At 49.0% G+C, this 20,748-nt stretch overlaps 1 protein-coding gene across 5 annotated transcripts in view; it reads right to left on the reverse strand.

The window, feature by feature from the left end:
• The window catches only part of zgc:158464 (uncharacterized protein LOC791139 homolog), an 85,132-nt gene that overhangs the window by 14,712 nt on the left and 49,672 nt on the right, over positions 1-20,748 (reverse strand). For 2 of the 5 annotated variants that reach the window (XM_027008002.2, XM_027008005.2), the window contains exons 3-5: positions 10,526-10,741; positions 9,760-9,846; positions 4,076-4,222 (exon numbers count right to left, since the gene is read on the reverse strand). In XM_027008002.2, the coding sequence (XP_026863803.2) occupies positions 4,076-4,222; positions 9,760-9,846; positions 10,526-10,741 (450 nt within the window). The remainder of the gene's footprint in view (positions 1-4,075; positions 4,223-9,759; positions 9,847-10,525; positions 10,742-20,748) is intronic. The other 3 variants (XM_027008003.2, XM_027008004.2, XM_027008006.2) reach the window with 3 other exon arrangements.

Genomic DNA, 20,748 nt, shown 5'->3' on the forward strand with positions numbered 1-20,748 from the left:
GTCCAATTGGCATGCACTTCCATGCTCTGATGCCATCACATAGCTAAGATCTTCACTTCAGCACTCAAGCAGCTACTGGCCAGATAATGGTACTCGGATTGTGTCGTTAATGTACCGTGAACACAGCCACATTCCTGGGTGGTTATGGTGGTGTTCCCTCCTGTGTGGGTATGGTGGTGTTTTCTCTTGCATGGATAAGGTGGTGTTCCATCCTGCGTGGGTATGGTGGTGTTCCGTCCTCTGTGGTTATTTTGGTGTTCCCTCATGCTTGGTTAATGTGGTTTTGGGGGTGTTCCTTCCTGTGTGGTTAAGGTGGTGTTCCATCCAATGTAGTTATGGAGGTGTTCCCTTCTGCATTGTTAAAGTGCTGTTCTATCCTGCATGGTTATGGTGGTGTTCTTCCGCTCGCTGGTTTAGATGCTTTCTTTATTGGCCTGTTGTTTTTAGTCGAATGCTCATCGCGCAGTCCAGTAAATTTCCTAGAATTTGTTTTTAGTGCATCCAGTGAGGAGATGCTCCAGGACTCAATTTGAAGAGGACAAATCCTTTGCCTGGTTTAGATTTACTACGAGTACAACCTTAAAAATCTACAGTGTAATGAAAACAGAGCCCTGACTTACCACTTTTATTTCGCTTCACAATAAGTACTTTAGAATATCACTCAATATCTGTTAGCACATCAGCATAGGGGAGACAGTTCTCTCTCTCTCACACAATTTCTTGATAACTTCAAGACTGGGGTTCTCCTCTTTTTTCTCTACAGAGGCTAGATTTTTATTTTTTTTTGCTCCTTCGTTTTTCCTTTCTGAATAATGGACTTCTATTATAGCACGGAGAGACACAGCCTCTCACGTGATTGACAGTTTTCTCTGTGACAATAGCGGAAATGACAGCAGTGCTAAACTTGCACTAAATTTCATACAGCGAGAGGGGCAGGTTTATTTTCCGCTGATCTCTACGGCAGGCAGGACAGCGCGAGCACAGAAGATTGAAGTGAGTATTGAGGGAACATGTGGGAGATTGGCAGAGGCAGGGAATTCAAGCTGCAGAGTAAGACAGAAGCCATGAAATAGGGTGAGTACAGAGAGGAACCCGAGTGGAATGAGAGAAACACAGAAAGAAAGAAAAACAGCAGTGTCTATCTGCCGCTGAGTCTGTTTACTCGCAATCTCGAGCGCATGTGACAGAGTGAACAGAATAGCTTTATCTGATCAGGCTGTCAATCAAATAATGATAGGTAGGTTAAAGACCCTCCCACCAGAGCCATCTTTCGGCACAGGGCTGCATTGGAGGGGGCGGAGCTATCACCAAGGTCACGCACAGCAATCAGTGGGCCATCTGTAGTATCTCCTCAAGCCAGACACAAACCAATGCTGAGTCTAAATGGAGCCAGCTCAAATGTCGCATGGACTATGTGACCAAGTAGGAGGTTAAAGATCATTGTTTTGCTGGCCTTATTCTTTCTGTTTTCTTTCTCTAGCAGTCTTTGTTCTTTATTTTCATTTGTTCATACATTTGTAACACCTTATTCTACCTCTGCCTTTGGCTTACAGTAACTGTTGTTTTGGCTAAAAAACGTTTTAAATGATTATAAAGGCCCTACAGAAATGCTCTTTCACCTTTAAATAAGCAATGGCAGGTTTCTCAGCTGCTGGACTTTATGTCCCTGTGGGCTGGCTGAATCAGAATGTAAGCACAATCTTTTCAGAGCTGATGAAATGCGACAACTTGGTTACTAACGTCTAGTAGTGTGAAACAATGTGTAGAGAAGAACTAGAAGCCTGAATAAAGAACAAAATATAGACAGACACACACGTGCACCTCAAACATTGTTGCACATTGCTACGGTCCATTGTAACTGCCTAAGAGAGATGAACCACTCTTCCTGAGCACATTTACTAATTAAGCTCACGAATTAATTCTCATTCACTAATGGCACTTCCATCAAACAAATGCACTACTCAGTAGGGAGACTTATCTGTAATTCATCGCAGTGTTACCAGGGCTGCAATTAAGCCTTCTCGTTTTGACTGCTGACATGATTAACAAATCACCATCTCGTGGCCGGGAAGGGCACGTGGCGTTGAAATGCTTCCTGTCAAACAGAGACCCACCAGACAAGGAGGAGCAGAGAGCTCCGATTTCGGCTCACGTTCCAGCGGAAATGTCCCTCCAAGACGCAAAACACGCCGAACGGGCCCTAAAACAAAACTCCGTTTACGGCACCCTGACCGGAGGCCTAAATCTGTGCTGAATTAATCAGGGAGAAATACAGCCTTTACTGCTGCGTCAAACGGTAACGAGTGATCGAACAAACATCGCACAGACAAAAGGTAAGCAAAGCTTGGCAGGCCCCGGGCCCCAAGCTAGAGCTGCCCTAAGGTATTCGGAAAATGTTTGAAGGATGCTGCTGTGCATTTTGCAGAGACCCAGCGGAGAGGTGGGAAGGGCTGAAAGCAATTAATTCATCCAAGAAAACAAAGGGGCACCAGGTTTTCATTCTGGCCAGACAAAAGCTTCCTCTGCAATTTATATGCAGAAGGAAGTCCGGCCTCGTCAACTAACGTTCCGAAATGAGCTCATATTGAGACGCTGGCAAGTGCGGGGGAGGGGATACTGTCTACACCTGCAGTAGGAAAAAAACAATTAAAAAATAACAGATAAATACAGACTGAAACACGTCTATAAATAGTTGAGATCATTTTCCATGTACAACTTATATCCTTAGGTGGCTGTCGGAAGGGTTTGCAGCAACTATGGCCCGAACGAACTCCCATTTTGATTCCACACTGCTGCAAAAAGATCTGACAAGTGAGATGAAAATATCACTAGAAGACAACGTTTTGTCACTGTTCAGCAAATGTTTTTCCTTTTCCTCTAGACACAAGGCTAAAATCAGTGATGCAATAGTCTCTCTCTCTCTCTCTCTCTCGCTCTTTCTCTCTCTCTCTCTCTCTCTCTCTCTCTCTCTCTCTCTCTCTCTCTCTTTCTCTCTCTCTCTCTCTCTCTCTCTCTCTCTCTCTCTCTCTCTCTCTCTAACTCTCTCTCAGCTGACCCCTGAACCCACGTATTCCTCAGAGGAGGCAGAGAAACGCAGATCAACTTACTCCTAATCCCAAGAGCTGGCCTTTGGCCCAGATCAATCAAGGTTAACTTACAGCACTGCCGACACGCTTAAATCTCTGTACATCGCTCAAGTAAATGGATCTCTTCCCTTCTGCCTCACGCGGCATAAATCTTGATTTAGAGTCGTCTTCAAGGTCGACGTGATATAACGTGTCCGTGAGGAGACACCCCCCACCACCCCCAGCTTGAGCCTCTGGGCCATGACAGCGAGATGAAACGAACGTCAGGGCTGAGACTCGGAGTACCTTCCCTGTCGCACGAACAGCTGCACGAGCGTCCCCCTGCATTGAAGCATGTGTTCGTGAAGCTTGATCCGACACGAAGGCAAGACGCCTCCGATCACGTTCCCTGCTGCTCAGTGCAGGCCTGTAATCTCTTGAGGGCAACTACCACCACCGGATTTTCTCCACATGCTGAAAGCACAACACTGGGTCCGTCTGATAGTTTGAGGTCGCATTACCAAAGCGACCCACTCGTTGCCTGTAATGCCAGATGTTCCCTGCATGTCAGCAGGGTGAGGATAAGTGATGCTGATGGCCATAAGGCCTGGGTCACCTGTGTCTGTAATTACCCGTGGACAGGCCAGCGCTGTGCCATTAAAACCGATGGGCTGATTCCACTAACACTGGTGGTGCCTTGCGATTTTCTGCCTCGAAGGAAGCAGGTGCTCTCCACTGGGGAGAAACATTAATCACACCACACCCCATTAGCCTGATGTGAACGTGCGAGATTCATCCGTTCCCAAGTCCTTTGAAAGACGTCAGTCAAATTCGCGGAGCGATACCGCTGTTCGCGCGCAAGGGGACTAAATTCCGCTTTGGACCTAAACAGGATGTGGCAGTCCATGTAAAAAGATATAAAGACAGCAGCAATGGCCAGCGGGGATGGATGAGTGGATGGACAGACGGGGCGGGTGGGGTGGGGTGGGGGGTGTTAGGGCAAGACCCACCCTGGTGGTGCTGGTCTGAGGCCGCGGCCGAGACGCTGTGTCCGGGCGAGGGCTGGGACGCCTCCACCGCCTCCGCCACGGGGGAAGTGGTGTTGAGCTGCCCCACAGGTGGAGGCCAGGGCAGGTCCTTAATCACTTTAATCTCTACTGCAGAGACGCAACAGCATATGAGAGAGAGAGAGAGAGAGAGAGAGAGAGAGAGAGAGAGAGAGAGCGATAGGTAAATAGGAGAAATAAAAGGAAAAGAAAAAGGGGGAAGAGAAGAGAAGGATAGGGAGGGGAGAAGACAGTGGTTGGTGAATGAGTGAAACAGGACATCAGTTGAAGCAGGTTGAGATTCAGGACACAGAAGTCAGCCGTGCATCAGAAACCGGGACCCAGAACAGGAAGGAAGCGCTCAAGGAAAACTGCTCTGGGAAAAAAAAAAAAGGAAATTAGCAAGCATAAGCCTTTAAAAGAGGCTTTTTTTCTCACTCCGAGTTGCACGCTCTCTCTTGGCCTGGCAGATGTCTGTGGGATTAACCGATATTGAATTCTGAACCCTTTGTTTCTCTAGGATTTAGGGAGGAATAACAAATAAAACACTGATGATTCCTTTCAACAAAGTAGCTAGCAAACGCAAGAGCCATGAGAGGACAGCACCACAGCACATAAGCATACAGCATATAACTGGCTCAGGTGTATTTTATAACTTTCTTTGTATTTCTCTCTTTCTAACCTTCCATGAGTTCACTGCACTAGCTAAGGAACATAGGAAACAAGGTCATGTTATACTGACTGCAGGGCGAAGTCTGCAAGAAAAATGTTCCATGCCTCAACAGCTGCTCCAAAAAGTACTCCAGAATTAATGTTACAAAGAGGAAACCATTTAATTCTCCTCACTCTTCACCCTGTTGAGTTTCTGTGACCAGATCCCAGAGCACAAAACAACCGCAACCACCCCATCATACACACATGCACGAGTGCTTGCGCCCATGCACATATACAGACACACACACACACACACACACACACAAGCTTCTGTCATATTTATCGCAATCTTTGCGATTGAACTACCAGCCTTCGCCGTGTGACGGAAGCGCAGTGAGGAAGTGCCTTTATTTTAAGTGAAATAAACCTGCTGGGCTGTTGACTGCCGCGCTGAGCCGTGCTTCGTTTTACAGCCTGATAAAGCGACGCCTCCAAGCTTGGCCTGTAAGTGGTGGGTTATGGATGCCCTCCCCACACCCTGCCGCACCAAGCCACACCATCAGCGTTCTGGAGCACTGCCTTCCTCACAGCGAATGGCCACGGCGTCCATTGTCAGAGGACGGCTAGCTCGCGGTGACAGCCGGCAGGGAAGCTCTTATCTCCCCGTGTCGGTGAAGGGAGCCGGGCATGGGAGTCAGAGAGGGGTCACGCCTCTGGCAGCCAGTATAATGAGCTCTTCCATGGGCAAGTGAAGCTTGGGGCTTGTGGCGGGCCTGATTAAAGCGCTAATTCTCATTCGCTGCTGCAGATTAGCGTGTAATTGTTTTGGGAGAGGGCCGCCCCGCTGCTTCCCCGCTAGCGAGGATGAGGACTGAACTTGCACAGGTTGGAGGCGGATTAGCTGACACAGTAGCGAGATGAATTGTCACACTTTTAGCGCTCCGCCTCCGTTAAAAAGAGAGAGAATCAAGCGGCGGTTTTTCAGCTGTGACTTTTCTGCCATTTGGCCAGGGACCTCGGGAGAGCTGCCAGTCCTAGTGGTGCACATCAACGGGGCTTATGGGCTTGGCAGAGTCCCTGCTGCAGAATTCGCAGGACTCCCAGGACTTCAGGACATTTTACAGGCTTGGAATGTGCAGTGTTTCTGAGTCTGCGCAATTCTGTGATCGTTCAGACGCACCAGAGTATATTCATGCGCTAATTACCAAAGACTTCATCACCTAAGTAAGCTGTGTTGGTGCAGGGAAAACACAGAAATATGTCACGTATGGGGGATCCAGGGCTGGCTGGAAATCCACTGGCTTAGTTGCAGCTAATTGAAGAAAAGTTTAAATATACACAAGTCTTTTCAGACACACACACACATGGACCCGCACAAAAGCATACACACCCAACACTCACAGATGCACACTTGCATGCTCACACTATGTGTGCCTGTCATCTACGCACAATGGGCAGATGAACACGGCTGAGCTCAGAGAAGTGATGCTGAGATGGTTAGCAATGCACCTCCACCCGTCGTGCACCACGACGTCATTCCCCTGAACCCCCTGATGGCCAGGCAGCACCGGTACTGCACCCAGGGTGGTGCAGGATGGTGGGGGAGGGGGGCTAGCTTCTCAGGCTCCCAACAACCCCGACTCAGCCAAACTCTCCTAGGGAGACAGAAGAGATGTCACGCTGTCTGGATTTGAACCTGATTTGGCTACAGGACTGGCTGGCTATGTTAGAAACCTTTATCTCCACCTTCATTCAAACCTTGCAGAGCATTCAATTACTGTAAAAGACTCTGACAAGAAAACAGCCTGATGTTAACAGGCTAAAGGCCTCGTGGGTTTAGGCTGTCCTGACAGGGCTACTGTTAACTACTGTGAGCTGCACACTCCCTTGTGGGGATGTGAGAGACAGAAGGCAACAGGACTGGGCAGCACAGTCGAACGGTTCAAGCGCTGAGAAGCACCGAGCAAGAAAACAGGGAATGGTCATTTGAGTTGTGTGTCACGTCTTTAGCTGTGGCAGTCGCATGCTTCAGTGTAGTACCATTGTAGAGGAATTAGTCTGACTCATTTGACTCCAATTATGCAATCCCAGCTCTTACGGCTGAGTACGAATGTCATATTGTAAATAAGAGAAAAGCCTGTTCACTCAAGAGTGCCTCTTGATTTGGCAGTGTCTATCGCAGCCTGCTGATTGCGTGCTTAACGGAAGCACGTGGGTGCGGAGCGTGACGCTTCATTAGCATACAGAGAGCTTTCAGTGCTTGACATTTCTGATGCTTATGCAACAATTACATGCTAAATGCAACAACAAAAAAAAATTTTCATAAACCTGCTGCTGCTCAATTGTAGGAATCGTTAAAAAAAGAAGCATTATAAAAGTGTGTGTGTGTGTGTGTCTGCGCGTGTGTGTATGTGTCCGCATGCGTGTGTGTGTGTGTGTGTCTGCGCGTGTGTGTATGTGTCTGCGCGTGTGTGTGAGTGTGTGTGTGTGTGTGTGTCTGCGCGTGTGTGTATGTGTCTGCGCGTGTTTGTATGTGTCTGCGTGTGTGTGTGTGTGTGTGTGTGTGTGTGTGTGTGTGTGTACCTTATCCTGGTACTGGGGATTGTTGCTGTGGGGGCGTTGGCAGGGGTGGCATCAGAACTGCCAATGTGTGTACATGAAGATAAGGACACACCTGTAGTCTAGAGTCAGGGAATCAGCACCATCCTAACAATATATACATATATATGTCTGTGTGTGTGTGTGTGTGTGTGTGTGTGTGTGTGTGTGTGTGTGTGTGTCTGTGTGTCTGTGTGTGTGTGTGTGTGTGTGTGAGAGAGAGAGAGAGTGAGGGAGAGAGAGATATGATACAAGCCTATAAGTAAAGTCATCACTACACAATGGCAGGGCCAAAAATGAATGCCAAATGGGTCTTAGAGCAGTAGGGATAGTTGAGAGAGCTCAGGCCTCTAGAGGTGGTCGACAGTCCCTCTCCTCCTCAGTCTCTCTCAGCGCAGTCACCTGGAGCTCACAGATTATACACCCTCACTGATCTTATTCACTAGATTACCATTTACAACAGTCTAAGGCAAGGAATGTGAAGCTTGATAGCTGAAGACAATGTTAGCTCCTCTTGTCCTGACCGCTATGAAAAGTCTGACATGGGCTTGGGTTCCGAGGTGGTGTCGCATCTGGACATCAGAACCCGCTTACGCACTGGTGCAGCCCTTTAGACTCCAACATGTTGCTGAAGGGGACAGGTGATGTGGTGTACCCGCTCTCAAAGAGCGCCAAGGGTGAGTGATACGACGTACCCGCTCCCGCAGGACATTGGGGGTGAGCGATGGGACGTACCCGCCGCCACGGGGCACCGAGCAGGACCGATGTGACGTACCAGCTGCCACAGGGCCTCGGGGATGAGTGATGTGATGTACACACTCCCACAGGGCCCTGGGGATGAGTGATATGACATATCCACTCCCACAGGACCCCAGGGAATGAGCGATGTGGCATGCCCGCTCCCACAGGGCACTGGGGATGAGTGATGTGATGCATCTGTGGCCAGAGGGCACCGGGGATAAGTGATGTGATGCGCCCGCTCCTACGGGGCACCAAAAAATGAGTGATGTGACGTACCCGCTCCCACAGGGCTCTGGGTGCATATCTGCATGCTGCCACGTTTCCCGGAGGCAGGAGCAAAAGGAAATGCCCAACATGATACCAAAGAGCTGCGTGCACAAGCACCACACGGCACATAACAGTGCCGTGCGCACAGCCACTAACTGGAAATACTTCATCAAACCTAATGAAGATTTATGGCAAAAAATGAAATGCATTTCAAATATCATAATGCACAATACAAACTGCAACACTCTGATAAACAGAAGTTTGTTTTTTTCTCTCATTCTTGGTCTGAGAGTTGTTTCTTTCCAACCTTACTTTCTTTTGTATGTACATTCATCTCAATTAGCCACACAGATTCTGTGACTTGACAGCTCAATTCAAACTGTGGATGTAAATAAAGCCCATAATGCGCAGAGTGTGGTGCAACATGGGAAATCAGAGAGCCGGAGCTGGCCTGCATATTTTTATGTGAAAATGGAGACGGTATAAAAAAGGAGGCAGTGACCCAGTTACATCCGAATCCCCTCCGAGGAAAAAAAAAGTCTCTTTAAGCACCTTCTGCATGTCTGCTGATAACGGCGCCGTAGCTCCTTCCTCTGAGGGGTGAACCGAAGACAAGGGCTCACTATGGAAAACAGAGGCTCACTGGGTCCTACCGACGGCTCGACACGACCGTTGGCTGACCTTTTGACCTTTTGACCTTTCAGGGAGGGGGGCGGTCACGTCACGCCTTGAGCACGGCGCCGCCTCTCGCTTCGGCGCGGCCCTTTAGGCTCCGGCGCGTATGCCGAATTTCGCGAGGGTCTCGTTTGAACTTGGGCAAAGGGGTTCACGCAGAGGCCTCCCGCCACCCAGGGGCTCCAGTGACAGAGGAGAAGAGAAGTGCGTTTTATCATACAACTGTTTCCTAACTCAAGAAAGGCGGGGGAGGGGTGAGAGTCTTCTCTTCTGTCAAACAATGCTATTTTAAGCTAAACCTGTCTCAGAAAAGCGAGAAGACAAACAAAGGTGGGAAATATCAAAGCTTGTCAAGACGGGACAGCAAGTGCTCATGTTTCCTCTTCGAAGGGAAGAATTAATGCGCGATCGTGGCGGAGGGAAATTAATGATCGGAACGTGGCGAGGAAGGAGCGTCGTCTGCGTGCCTCACACACCCTTGCACAACTCTGCAAGCGAGAGGCAGACATCGAGAGGGAGCCGACGGGGGAGAGACGTCTGGACGCGCGTTCTGTTTTCACTGTGCAAGAAAGTCATTTGCGAGCTGGAATACAAAGAGTAGCTTTTGACACAGATGTGTTCATGCAAACACATTTGAATGCATGTAAGAGGGGGAGAGAGAGAGAAAGAGAGTGATTAATGGAGAGGAAGAAAAAGCCCTTCTCTGATGGTACCTGTACGGGATTTTGCGCGGTTGCCGTCTCTCCGAGGTGATCCTCTCCCTGCTCCTTTGCTGCTAATGCAGTCATAACAAAGCAGAGCTGTTCCAGGAAACAGGAAAAGGAAGAAAAAGAGGGAGAAAAAAAAAAAAAACTTTTCAAGAACTAAAAGCAGCCGGTGCTTTCTGCTTAACGGATCTTGTCTTTTTCCCACCATGTTCAATGATAACTGTCTAAAGGACTCCTGACCTTGAACAGCCCTGCTTAGTTATGGCTGAGTTAGCCATGAGATTGTCTGCCATTCAGAGTTAAATTTTTTCCGAACACATGCATGCGCGCGCACACACACACGTACTCATGCGCGCACACAACCATGCGTAGACATTCCACCAGCAGCACCCCGGCTCACCCCCTGTAAGTGAGAGACGTTCACACACTTACCTCCCCTGGCACCATCTAATCTAACTCTGAAGGCATCCCATCAGAGCACTGGAAAAGAGCCATTCAGCGTTAGCGAGCAGGAAACAACCTAGACCGCGCCAGCGCTTCAGCAGCGGTACCCCAGCTAGCGAAAGCCCCGCTCTCACTAATCACAACGCTTTAACCGCTCAAGGCCGTGCGGATCGTGAGGCCTTGCGGAATTGGCTCCACCGTTCCTTACGTGCCCATGCCCCATCACCAGCAGGAAAGCAGTACCATGCCCCTCACCAGCCCCCAGCCAGGGAGAGCACATACGACATCGACGCCTGGCTCATACGGCGTCGGTGGCGCGCGCAGATACCTGCGAAGGCTTTGGAGATGCGATCCTTCTTCCACTCCCATGGCTGGTCGTACTCCTCGGGCGGCCTTTCGTCGTCCTGGGGCAGCCTGCTCTCGCGCAAGCACCGCCCCCGCCCAGGCTCCGCCCCCTCGCCGTTCTCGGCTGGCTCATACGGCGTGTCGTACAGGGGCAGCTGACGGATTGGCCCGTCCTTCGGGCCTCGGCCACCTCTGATCTCTGAAGGGGGGGAGAGAGGGAGAGGAAGATGGAGGAGGGGAGATGAGAGGGTGCACTAATATTAATCTTATATATTAACTGTAGTAAAAGCAGCTTAATATTGAGATGGCACGTTACAATGAACTTCAGCCACCTTTAGCGCTGCGTAATTTAAGAGTTAAACATTTTACTAGGCTGTTAGTTTGGAAAAGACACACGATTTCGCTTATGACATGGGTGCAAAGAAAGAAAAATCCAAAAGACAATTGTTTACCATCTGCACTGGGTCTTCTGCTTTTCCTGTAAGCCCGAGGGCTCATTCGCATTCCGTAAATTTGGCTTAAAACAGGCTTTTAGTAAGCTAATTGTGTTTAATAGTGAAGCCTGCTGTGTTGGTGGAGCAGAGGCTGCTGTAGAAAGCTCCAGCTGTCTCCTCCAGACCCACAGAGAGCCCTACAGAGGAGAACCAGGCTGCAGTGCCTGAAGAGGAAGACTAATTACCTGCATCTCACTAAGGCTGAACAGACCTGCTTGCTGGGATCATGGCGCTTTGCAGCATGCGTGATGGACACTGAAATAAGCTGCCCCGGTGCGCCCGCGCCCTAATTAGCGTGGTTGCTCGAACAGGGCCCAACGCTAACCTGGGACCATCGGCAAATGAGGCGCACCAAAGCCCCTGAGCAGGACGCCAGGACATGCGGCGGGGAGGCTCCCGGCCACACGCGCCTTGGCAGGGCAGTTCCTCCAGGTGGCCCTGTGGGCACTCAAGACCTGCTAATTAAGTCCTAGCAGTGAAAGCATGCTCCTTCTCTCAAGGTTTGTTGTCCTTATGACAGTTCCCCCAAGATGTGGTGAGAAGACAACGCGACATATAGGTTGCACTTATTACAACAGGGCAGCAGGGGTTAGCATCAGCAGCTCAGCATGCTCTGAGAAACCTAAGAAATCTGTCCAGGACAGAGAAATCTGTCCTGATGCCAATCGGTCACTCCTAACAGCATGTTCTAATATCCAGAACAAATTCCAGCTGTGGGACTAACAGCTAGAATCTCCCAAGATTATAGATGACCAACACAATCAACCTCGATAAACAAGCAGCATGTCAATATCTTTGTAAGCAGCCTTAATGCGACGTGTGTATTAGAGCAACGCAGACACTGGCCTGTGAAGCCTCGACGCCCACCCCGGCCCACAGAGCTGTTAGCATCCTCTCCTGTCTTTCTTGGATGCGCAATGAAGCTGTTATAGGCTGATCAGACCAGAAGCGTCCACTGCATTACACTGTGTGGCAGTGGCGTAATGCAGGAATGCTTCTGGACTGAAATATAACACCACACGACGGCATAATTGCTTCTCAGCCCGAGGGAGCTCTTGCGGAAAAATGAGAAAAGTGCAGGGACTAATGGAGCTAGCAGGCAAATGCAGGGGGGGAGGGTGTAGATCTTTAAATATGCCAACGTCTGGCAAAGTCTCTCGCCTTTAGATCTCCCTTTTAACAGTTCGGATGATAGAAGATCGTGGCGGAATAAGAATCCTCCCACTGCCGTTAAAGGTGAGAGAGCTCACGGGCGTGTAAGTGGGGGAGAGAGAGAGAGAGAGAGAGAGAGAGAGAGAGAGAGAGAGAGAGAGAGAGAGAGAGAAGATTTAAGACACCGTGATTGTACCAGTATAAGTTCACTCTTACAAAAGTGAACACGGAGCAGTAGAGAGTGAGAGGGAGACTGAGAGAAAGGACAAGACAGTGGAGGAGTCGACCTGCCCGGCGTCGCAGAAGGAAGACGAGCACTAGTTGAAATAGAGTGCAGTGGGAGGATTAGACAGCCACTGACCAGAGCAGACACAAGACCTGTAAAAGCGGGCCGGCTGTCACCGGGAGCAGAACTCTAATATGTAGGCTTGTTTCCTGTCATGAAAGGCCCGCCTCTATGCAGCTCTGCTTTCACACCCTATAGCCACACGTACAGACTTGCTCCGGATGTTCTGGAGAGGCGGGTGTGCACATCTGCCAGTGCACGTTACAAAAATGACGGGCGTGCACAGCGGAAGTGTTAACCGTTGACCCCCTCCCCCTTTGACCTCTCACATCAGCGGCAGTGCACGCCCGGCCATACGCGCGCGTCCCGAAAACACCTGTGCGGTTTCGGGCCGTGTCTAATCCCACCGCCCAGCCTCTGGAGCACACTCACGTCCTTGCACGTGCATGCAGGCCTACGGTAAACCAGATGCGGGGCGCCCCGGATGCCCGCCCACCTGCCTAAAGGCCCGCCGCCCCCGACAGACGCCCCCGCCAGCCAGGCCCTCTGGAGGGACACGCCCTCCGGTAGCCCCCGAGGTTTAGATGCGATTAACATTACGTGACTGGAAAAGAATAAAGAAGACCATCCGCCTTTTTCCCTCGCCCTCCAAACTGGAAAAAAAAAAGCTCTTCCCGTCAGTCAGGGCTGCTTGCAGAGATTCGCACGTCCATCATGGCTGTTTATTTGACTGTTATCTCACAGCGATGCCGAGCAGTCACTAATCGTTTTTGAGATGTCTGCTGACAGACAAATGATGTGGGTGTTTTGCATGGCCGAGGTGTTTTCATCACCTTATTCTGGAGTGAAGCTCCAGCTTGTGTTCGTCCGCTATAATACTCAGGCGGGGGGGGCATCAGACCCGAGCCATTTTCACTTCCACTAAAGTGTGGCCTCTCCTTGATTTAAAGCTGACTGTCTCCATTTCATTTCAGTCTTTCCCTATCTTATTTTTAGTCTGATGTGCTAGAGTACAGAGAAATCAATGACCAGAGTCAAAATAAAAATTAGGTTCAGTGCTTTCAAACTGCACTGAAAATGCTACCTATTCTATTCTATTCTATTCTATTTTATTCTATTCTCTCCTTTATTTCTTTACCAGTCTTTTCTCCTGTGGTAATCTGTAAAAGCCCAGAGGAACGAGTGGTTTCTGTGTTCCGTGTTATCTGCCTGACTCGGAAAGGAGCAAGAGAAATGGAGGTGCAGTCCCCTTGCCGGACCGCGTGCTATCGTCCACAGACAGAGCTGATCGGTGCTATTGTACGACTGTCTCCCTGTGTCTGCTCCCTGACCCGTATCTCCACCCAGGACTGAGCTGCTCCACAGCGCACAAGTGTGTGTGGAGGAGGCAGCGGCTAAGTCCACATTGTTGGTGTGTGTGTGTGTGTGTGTGTGTGTGTGTGTGTGTGTGTGTGTGTGTGTGTGTGTGTTTATACACACTTTTCTCTCTTTTGCTCCCTTAAGACTGTGGCTGGACACAGAATGAGGTAAGTCCATCAAAGTGACATCATCAATATTAATGGCCTTATTCAGTGGTCACAGATGAAAGACGCAGGTGGACATTTAGAAGGGGCCGAGTGGAGGCACGCAGCCTGGGAAGAGTTCCACTCACACCTGCAGACGACACGCACGGACATGAAAGAAAAGGCCGCTTGCTTATGCAGCTCCATTACACCAAATGTTGAGCCACATATATGGTGACCGCGTGTGTTCTCTGGGTTGGTGTGTATGGGTCCACGACTTCGCAGAGTCTTTCTGCAAACAGATGGACAGCTAACACAGACCTAGTATATTCACTGCATTAGAGGCTTATTCTTTGTTGTTTATTGTTTGCTGTTTTTGGTGCTGTGCCCAGCTGTCTGGGTCGAGCTTCAGCCCAGCAGGAAAGAACTGCCACCTGACCGCAGCACCCATGAGGTATTGCAGCCTTTTACACAAGCCCCATATGTGTGTGTGTGTGTGTGTGTGTGTGTGTGTGTGTGTGTGTGTGTGTGTGTGTGTGCGTGTAAGTAACTGAGAAATAACTGAGAAAGCATGAATGTGTTAAAAAAAATGGATGTCATTCAAAAAGCTTTGGTTTTTCTCCAATATTAAATCCCAGGTTGTCATAATTCTTTGAAAGCCACACCAATGCCCCAAATCCTGTGTGAGTGTCAGCCTGTGTCTGCCTGCTGTGGTGTCCGCCTGGCCCAGCCTGTCACTCTGTCTGTCTGTGGAAAGCTTGTCTGCTTTATCTCCGTCCTACAGCTGAAACAGAAGCAGCCATCCTCTTCTCCCAGTGGCCATCCAATACCATGCCAACTCCTGTGTTGCCAGTGTGCCACACACACACACACACACCCACACACACACACACACACACACATGCAGACAGTCTCTTTCTCACACTCCAGCTCTTTCTCCCAACAATCTCTTACTCTCTCGTATACATGCATGTAGACACACACACAACCACTCACACACATGCACTCACACTCTCACCCTCTCTCTCGCACACACCCTTGAACACACCCACGCACACCCACACCCATAGCTGAGGTTCTACTGCAGGACGGTTGTGTTTCTCTGGGCTGTGCAGCCTCTCGGTCCAGCAGTCTTGGACTTGCATGAGGGGAGGGAGTATTTTCAGTCTCTTTGTGGTGTGTGTGCCTGTCTGTAAACAGAGGACTGTGTGCAGAAAGGCGGGGAAAAATGAGATGCGCTCACAGATGTTAACCACCCATATGTATGTGTGTGCGTCTGTGTGTGTGTGTGTGTGTGTGTGTGTGTACACAGTTGTAGAGAAACTTGCTTTGGCAACAGCAAACTGAGCTGAATGCTGTATAAAGGAAAGGCTTGGGACACACATGCACAGTCACACAGAAGTATTTATGAGGACATATGCAAGAGTGTGTAAAAACCCAACAGCTGCAAGAGGAATTCAGAAGCTGTGTGTGCAGTGTATTGTAGTGGAGAGGCAGATAGAGATAATTTGGACAAAATATGTGAGCAACCTGTCTAGCTCCTCAAACTGCCAATATGTTCAGCCTGCCAAGATTTCGTTTTTTAATATTAGTTCGCACAAGCTTTCCTGAGAGTGATGTCAGATGTGTGTGTGCTTGTGGCAAAAAGACAGGCAGAGGTGAGTGAAGACATGCTAAAACGTTTCTATTCCTTGAACATTGACATGTATTGACTGAATGTTTCACAGTGTGTGTGTGTGTGTGTGTGTGTGTGTGTGTGTGAGAGGGAGAGAGAGAGAGAGAGAGAGAGATGGTGGAGGGGCGGGGCAGTGGGAGTCTGGAGGCTGGTGGAGATAGAGACATATCTCAGTCTGAAGCAGGGGAGTCTGGGTGGTTGGTATAGACAAAGAGCTGGCACCACGCATACACACGCCAGGCGCCTGCAGGTAGGCTACAGACGAAAAGAGAGACAGAGAGGGAAGGAGCGAGAGAAACAGAGAGAGAGCGAGACACAGAGAGGGAGAGAGAGACAGTACGTGAGAGTGAGAGACAGTAAGTAAGAGAGTATAAACAGAAGGCAAAGGGTGGATGAACATCAACTGCTAATGTGCTGGCGGCTGTTAGCATGAAACAAGCAGAGCTGGATTACCTCGAGCATATGGCCGCCATAAGTGCAAACAAAGCCAACGTTATAAGTAAATGCCATTCAAAACACAGCATTTGCCTTCTCGTCCAGTGGACAGTATTTTCAGTGCTTGACCAAAGACAGTCTGCCAGAATGCTAGCAGAATGCTAACGAGGCTCAGCTGCCCTGTGGTGAAAGCAAACAAATAAAACCCATAGAAAAAGGTACAAATGCCCATAGCCTTGGCCCTAAATGTGGCACAAGAAGAGCAAATCAGAAGCTCATAATTTAAACATAAATAATGTAAGAGGGAGCTTGGTCTGAAGCTCAGAGAGCGAGCAGGTCTTGGAGAGTCCAGACGTGGCAGCTGGCCGACCACTGGGAGACCCTGGCCTGAACAGATGCATCGATCCCCTCTATAGCACGTGAGCAATTATAGCTCGTTAGGACCTGAGCGAGGGCTTGTTAATGGAAGATTAACGATCCTTCCTGCCGGGCGGATTCACCCGCGTGCATCACCTCGCCCCTTAAGAGAGCAACAACTCTGGAGAGATGGAACACGACACACACATACACCGCACACGCAACAAGGAAAAAAAAAGAAAGGCTAACCTCGCGTTACGCTCCTCGATTCTGTGTTTGTGCTGTGCAGGCAGAAGAGTTACAACTTAGCGTGTGCAGCTTCTGACAGGCTCTGAACGGAACAGAAGGGTGAGAAGTTTGAATGTTCTCTCCCAGGCTGTTCTGTTAGTGAGGGGTGAACAAGCTGAGACTAACGACAGCCCTTGGTGCTGTTCCGCCCGCTGAACTACCTGAGCCAGCAGCGTTCTGTGCGGACTGTTCTGGAGAGGAGAGAACACTGGCAGTAGTGTCAGCTAGGTGCACACAGAGATCAGGCATTTCTGAGGAGAGGAGAGGAGAGGAGAGGAGAGGAGATGGGAAAACAGAGGAAAGAAGATGAAAGGAGAGAAGAACAGAGAGAATGAGAACAAGAGAACAGATGAGAGGAAAGAAGAACAGGAGAACAGAGGAGAGGAGAGGAGAGGAGAGGAGAGGAGAGGAGAGGAGAGGAGAGGAGAAGCTGTCTTGGGTTTGCTACCAAAGCTGAGTCTTGTCTAGTGATCAGGTGGTGAGGGAGGCCAGGAGGCAGTGTGGAGGTGCTGATGATGGATGACCACTCAACCCTTCCCCTGTTGGGGGTCAACAGACCATTAGTGCTGACAGGTCCTACAGCGATGGACACACACACGCATGCATACACACACACACACACACACACACACACACACACACACACAAACACACAGGTGCAAACAAGTGCAAACACACACACAGGTGCAAACAACTATATCCACACACACACACACACACACACACACACACACACACACACACACACACACACACACACACACACACACACAGGCATTTTTTAAACCTTTAACAGAAATTTTCTCTTCCACACACTCACATGCGCACACACCAGCACACACACACACACACACACACACACACACACACACACACACACACACACACACACACACACACACACACACTCTCACTCACATGCCCCTAGACTACCCTTTAGCTTTAGTGTCCTGGAAGGGACAAAAGCTCTCTATTTATTGCTGCTCTCCAGAGGGAAAAGTCAAGAGTCGGTGGATACACGACAGAGAGAAAACTCCCCACAGTCAAGCTGGAGGGCACCAATAGAAAATGGCAGGGTGAAACAGAGGTCAAAGTGCATCCACAGGCACCCCAGCGCTTCATTATCATCGCAAGGATTAGCGGGGGCAAAAAAAAAAAATCACATTCAGTTCATTCTCACCATTTGGTGTGTGTTGATAAAGCCCCTATCCACCCCCTCGCCGTGGAAAATGAAATCGCCTGTTTGCTTATTACCTCATGATCGGATAATCCACTCTCCCCGTCGCTTAAGAGAAGACAGTGCAGTGAAGATATGTGTGAGAAACTAAACCTCCTTACCTCCATACTGTCACCAGTGAACGGGGGTGGGGGTGGGGGGTGTCTCACAGGCCCGGTTACAGTCATTTAACTCAGGGCATCTACGAGCTTCTTGCATGGCAATGTTTTTTCCCTACTTCAGCACCACGGTTCCTGGACTCTTGTAAGTCCCAGCTACTAGCTATAGCTTATAATGACAGGCTTCTGCATTTAATGACCTGGACAAACCCCAAAGGGTCCACTTACAGCATTGCTGTGGTGCACTCATTTCAGCACAGAGCGCATCTAGAGCTAGAAAACGGGTAAACAAATAAAGCAATAAAAAAAAAAAACCACAACTCAAAAAAGTATGCCATTTAGTTCATGATCAATGCAGAGAATATCTGAGAGGAGATCTAGGAAAATGTTAGAACCTGCTACACTCCTAATACTCAAAAAACCCAATAGCAGCTGTGAGTATAGAAGGCAGAATATAGATCTCTGGTTTAAGCATACTGGGCTATATGGTATTGATCCTATATTTCCACCAGCGAGGGGCTCATTATATAGCATATATGTTGTCCTCTGGAGAGCAGAGCTAATGAAAAAAGGTCGTGTATGCAGTCCGAGAGGGGTTGGGGTGGGTGGGCTTGGCAGGGGCATTAAGGCAGTTGAATCATCTGCTCATGTTTCAGAGAGAGCTAACCCAGTCTTGCAAGTGCTGTACGCTTTTGAGAAGAAATCAGGCATCAACAAGGAGCTGACGTTTCCTCTGAGGGGGGTTTTGACGGGGGTGGGGTGGACCGTCTCCATGTTAGACTGGTCTGAAAAGTTTGCCGGCGTGAAGATGATGCCACATTCGTTCCAAATAGAACATCAGGCTCGGTACTCGGTGAGCCGTGCTCCCACATCAGCAGATTATGAGTATGAACGGGTTTGCAGTGCGACACTACCAGATAACGGCTCCGGCAGGCCGGCTCAGCACACTGATGCGATGCAAGCATAGGGGCTCATTTCAGAAAGGGTAGCCATCCGAGTCCGACACTGAGCCTTTTGTCCGCTCAGTCGTTCTCCCGTCAGCGCGGACAGCCCTTGACGTCCGGTGCTAGGTGTGTCACACTGATCGAGGTCCAAGCAGTACAATTGGAACCCGGACGCCAAGCACCAGAACTGAAAGCAACAGGCTGATCTCAGGTCAGCAGGAAGGGTCCAGCTATCACAGCCCACAGAAAAGCCCTGCGGGAGTTTCCATTTATTCCACTGATTTATGAGAGAAGACACTGAACTGACCTCCTTCTAAACACATAACATAAACACACATAAATATAAACACACATAAACACACATAAACATTGTATTTAGAAGTGAAACAGAAACATGTGTTTAGAAGTTGTGTGTGTGTTGTACAGGGTTCGTACACAGTTCTATACAGTGAATAGCCCTATTCTACTACTGTTATAATCCACATTACGTCGAGAACCACTCAACTAAGTAAAGGGAAGTGACAGTCCATCATTGCTTTAAGACATGAAGGTCAGTCAATCTGAAAAATTTCAAGAAATTTGAATGTACTCCAAGTGCAGTCATGAAAACCATCAAATGCTATGATGAAACTGGCTCTCATGAGGACTACCACGGGAAAGGAAGACCAAGAGTTGCTGCAGAAGATAAGAGTTACCAGCCTCAGAAACTGCAAATTTCTGCAAAACAACACCTACACATAAATGCTTCATGGAGTTCAAGGAGCAGACACATCTCAACATCAACTGTTCAGAGGAGACCGTGTGAAAGTAGCCTTTGTGGTTGAGCTGCCATGAAGGCTGGAGGAATATGGAGGAGGTGTGATGGTATGGGAGTGCTTTGCTGGTGACACTTGTTGGTGATTTAGTCCAAATTTAAGGCACACTTAACCAGCCTGGCAACCACAGCATTCTGTAGCCACATGCAGTCCCATCCGGTTTGCGTTTAGTGCGACCCACAGACTGCATTTCTTACACTGCTTTCCTCTGGCAGAACATTCACATGTTGTCATAGATATTTAAAAAAAATCTTTGTGACATTTCCTGTTTTTGCTGGGCCATCAGCATGGATTACAAGCAGTATGGACTGCTCGCAGTGTGGAGCATCTGGAGGCACGTATAGATGTCCCGTGGTTTGGATTACCACAGTTTCCACTAAAAGGTGACAACCCAGGGTGCTCCAAGAGCTCACTGACAGGTTTCAAGATTCACTTTCACAACATTTCCCCTCACAAGTTATTACAATACATATTACCCTCAGACTCAGGAAGAGACCGAGAGAGAGAGAGAGGAGTAAGAGATAGAGACAGGGAGAGAGACATAGAAGAGAGACACAGGGAGCCCTCAGTACTCAGTACACAGACATAAATAACAACACTTTGGCCACAGGAGCTCTTTCACTGTCTCAGCAAGCTAAAATAAACATAGTACACAGAGCTGCAACCACAAAGGCAGAAGCTGAACCGAAACCAGGTGAACGATGCGCTCCATAGTTAACATGCATTAGCGAAGTCCAACAAGAGCACTTAAGGCCGAAGCCCATTTCATTAGTTAATGCATTGACATAACCCCATGATTGATCTGACATTAATGGAACGTTGCACTTGCGGAGATTAACACTAACGATTTTGGCTTCTTCTTCATTCCTCACTGAGGCTGATGTATATCCCTTTAACATGCAAGGAGTATGTGGGCGGAGTCT

The sequence above is a fragment of the Electrophorus electricus genome, chromosome 4, assembly GCF_013358815.1.
Source record: "Electrophorus electricus isolate fEleEle1 chromosome 4, fEleEle1.pri, whole genome shotgun sequence".
In the NCBI taxonomy this organism is placed as follows: Eukaryota; Metazoa; Chordata; class Actinopteri; order Gymnotiformes; family Gymnotidae; genus Electrophorus; species Electrophorus electricus.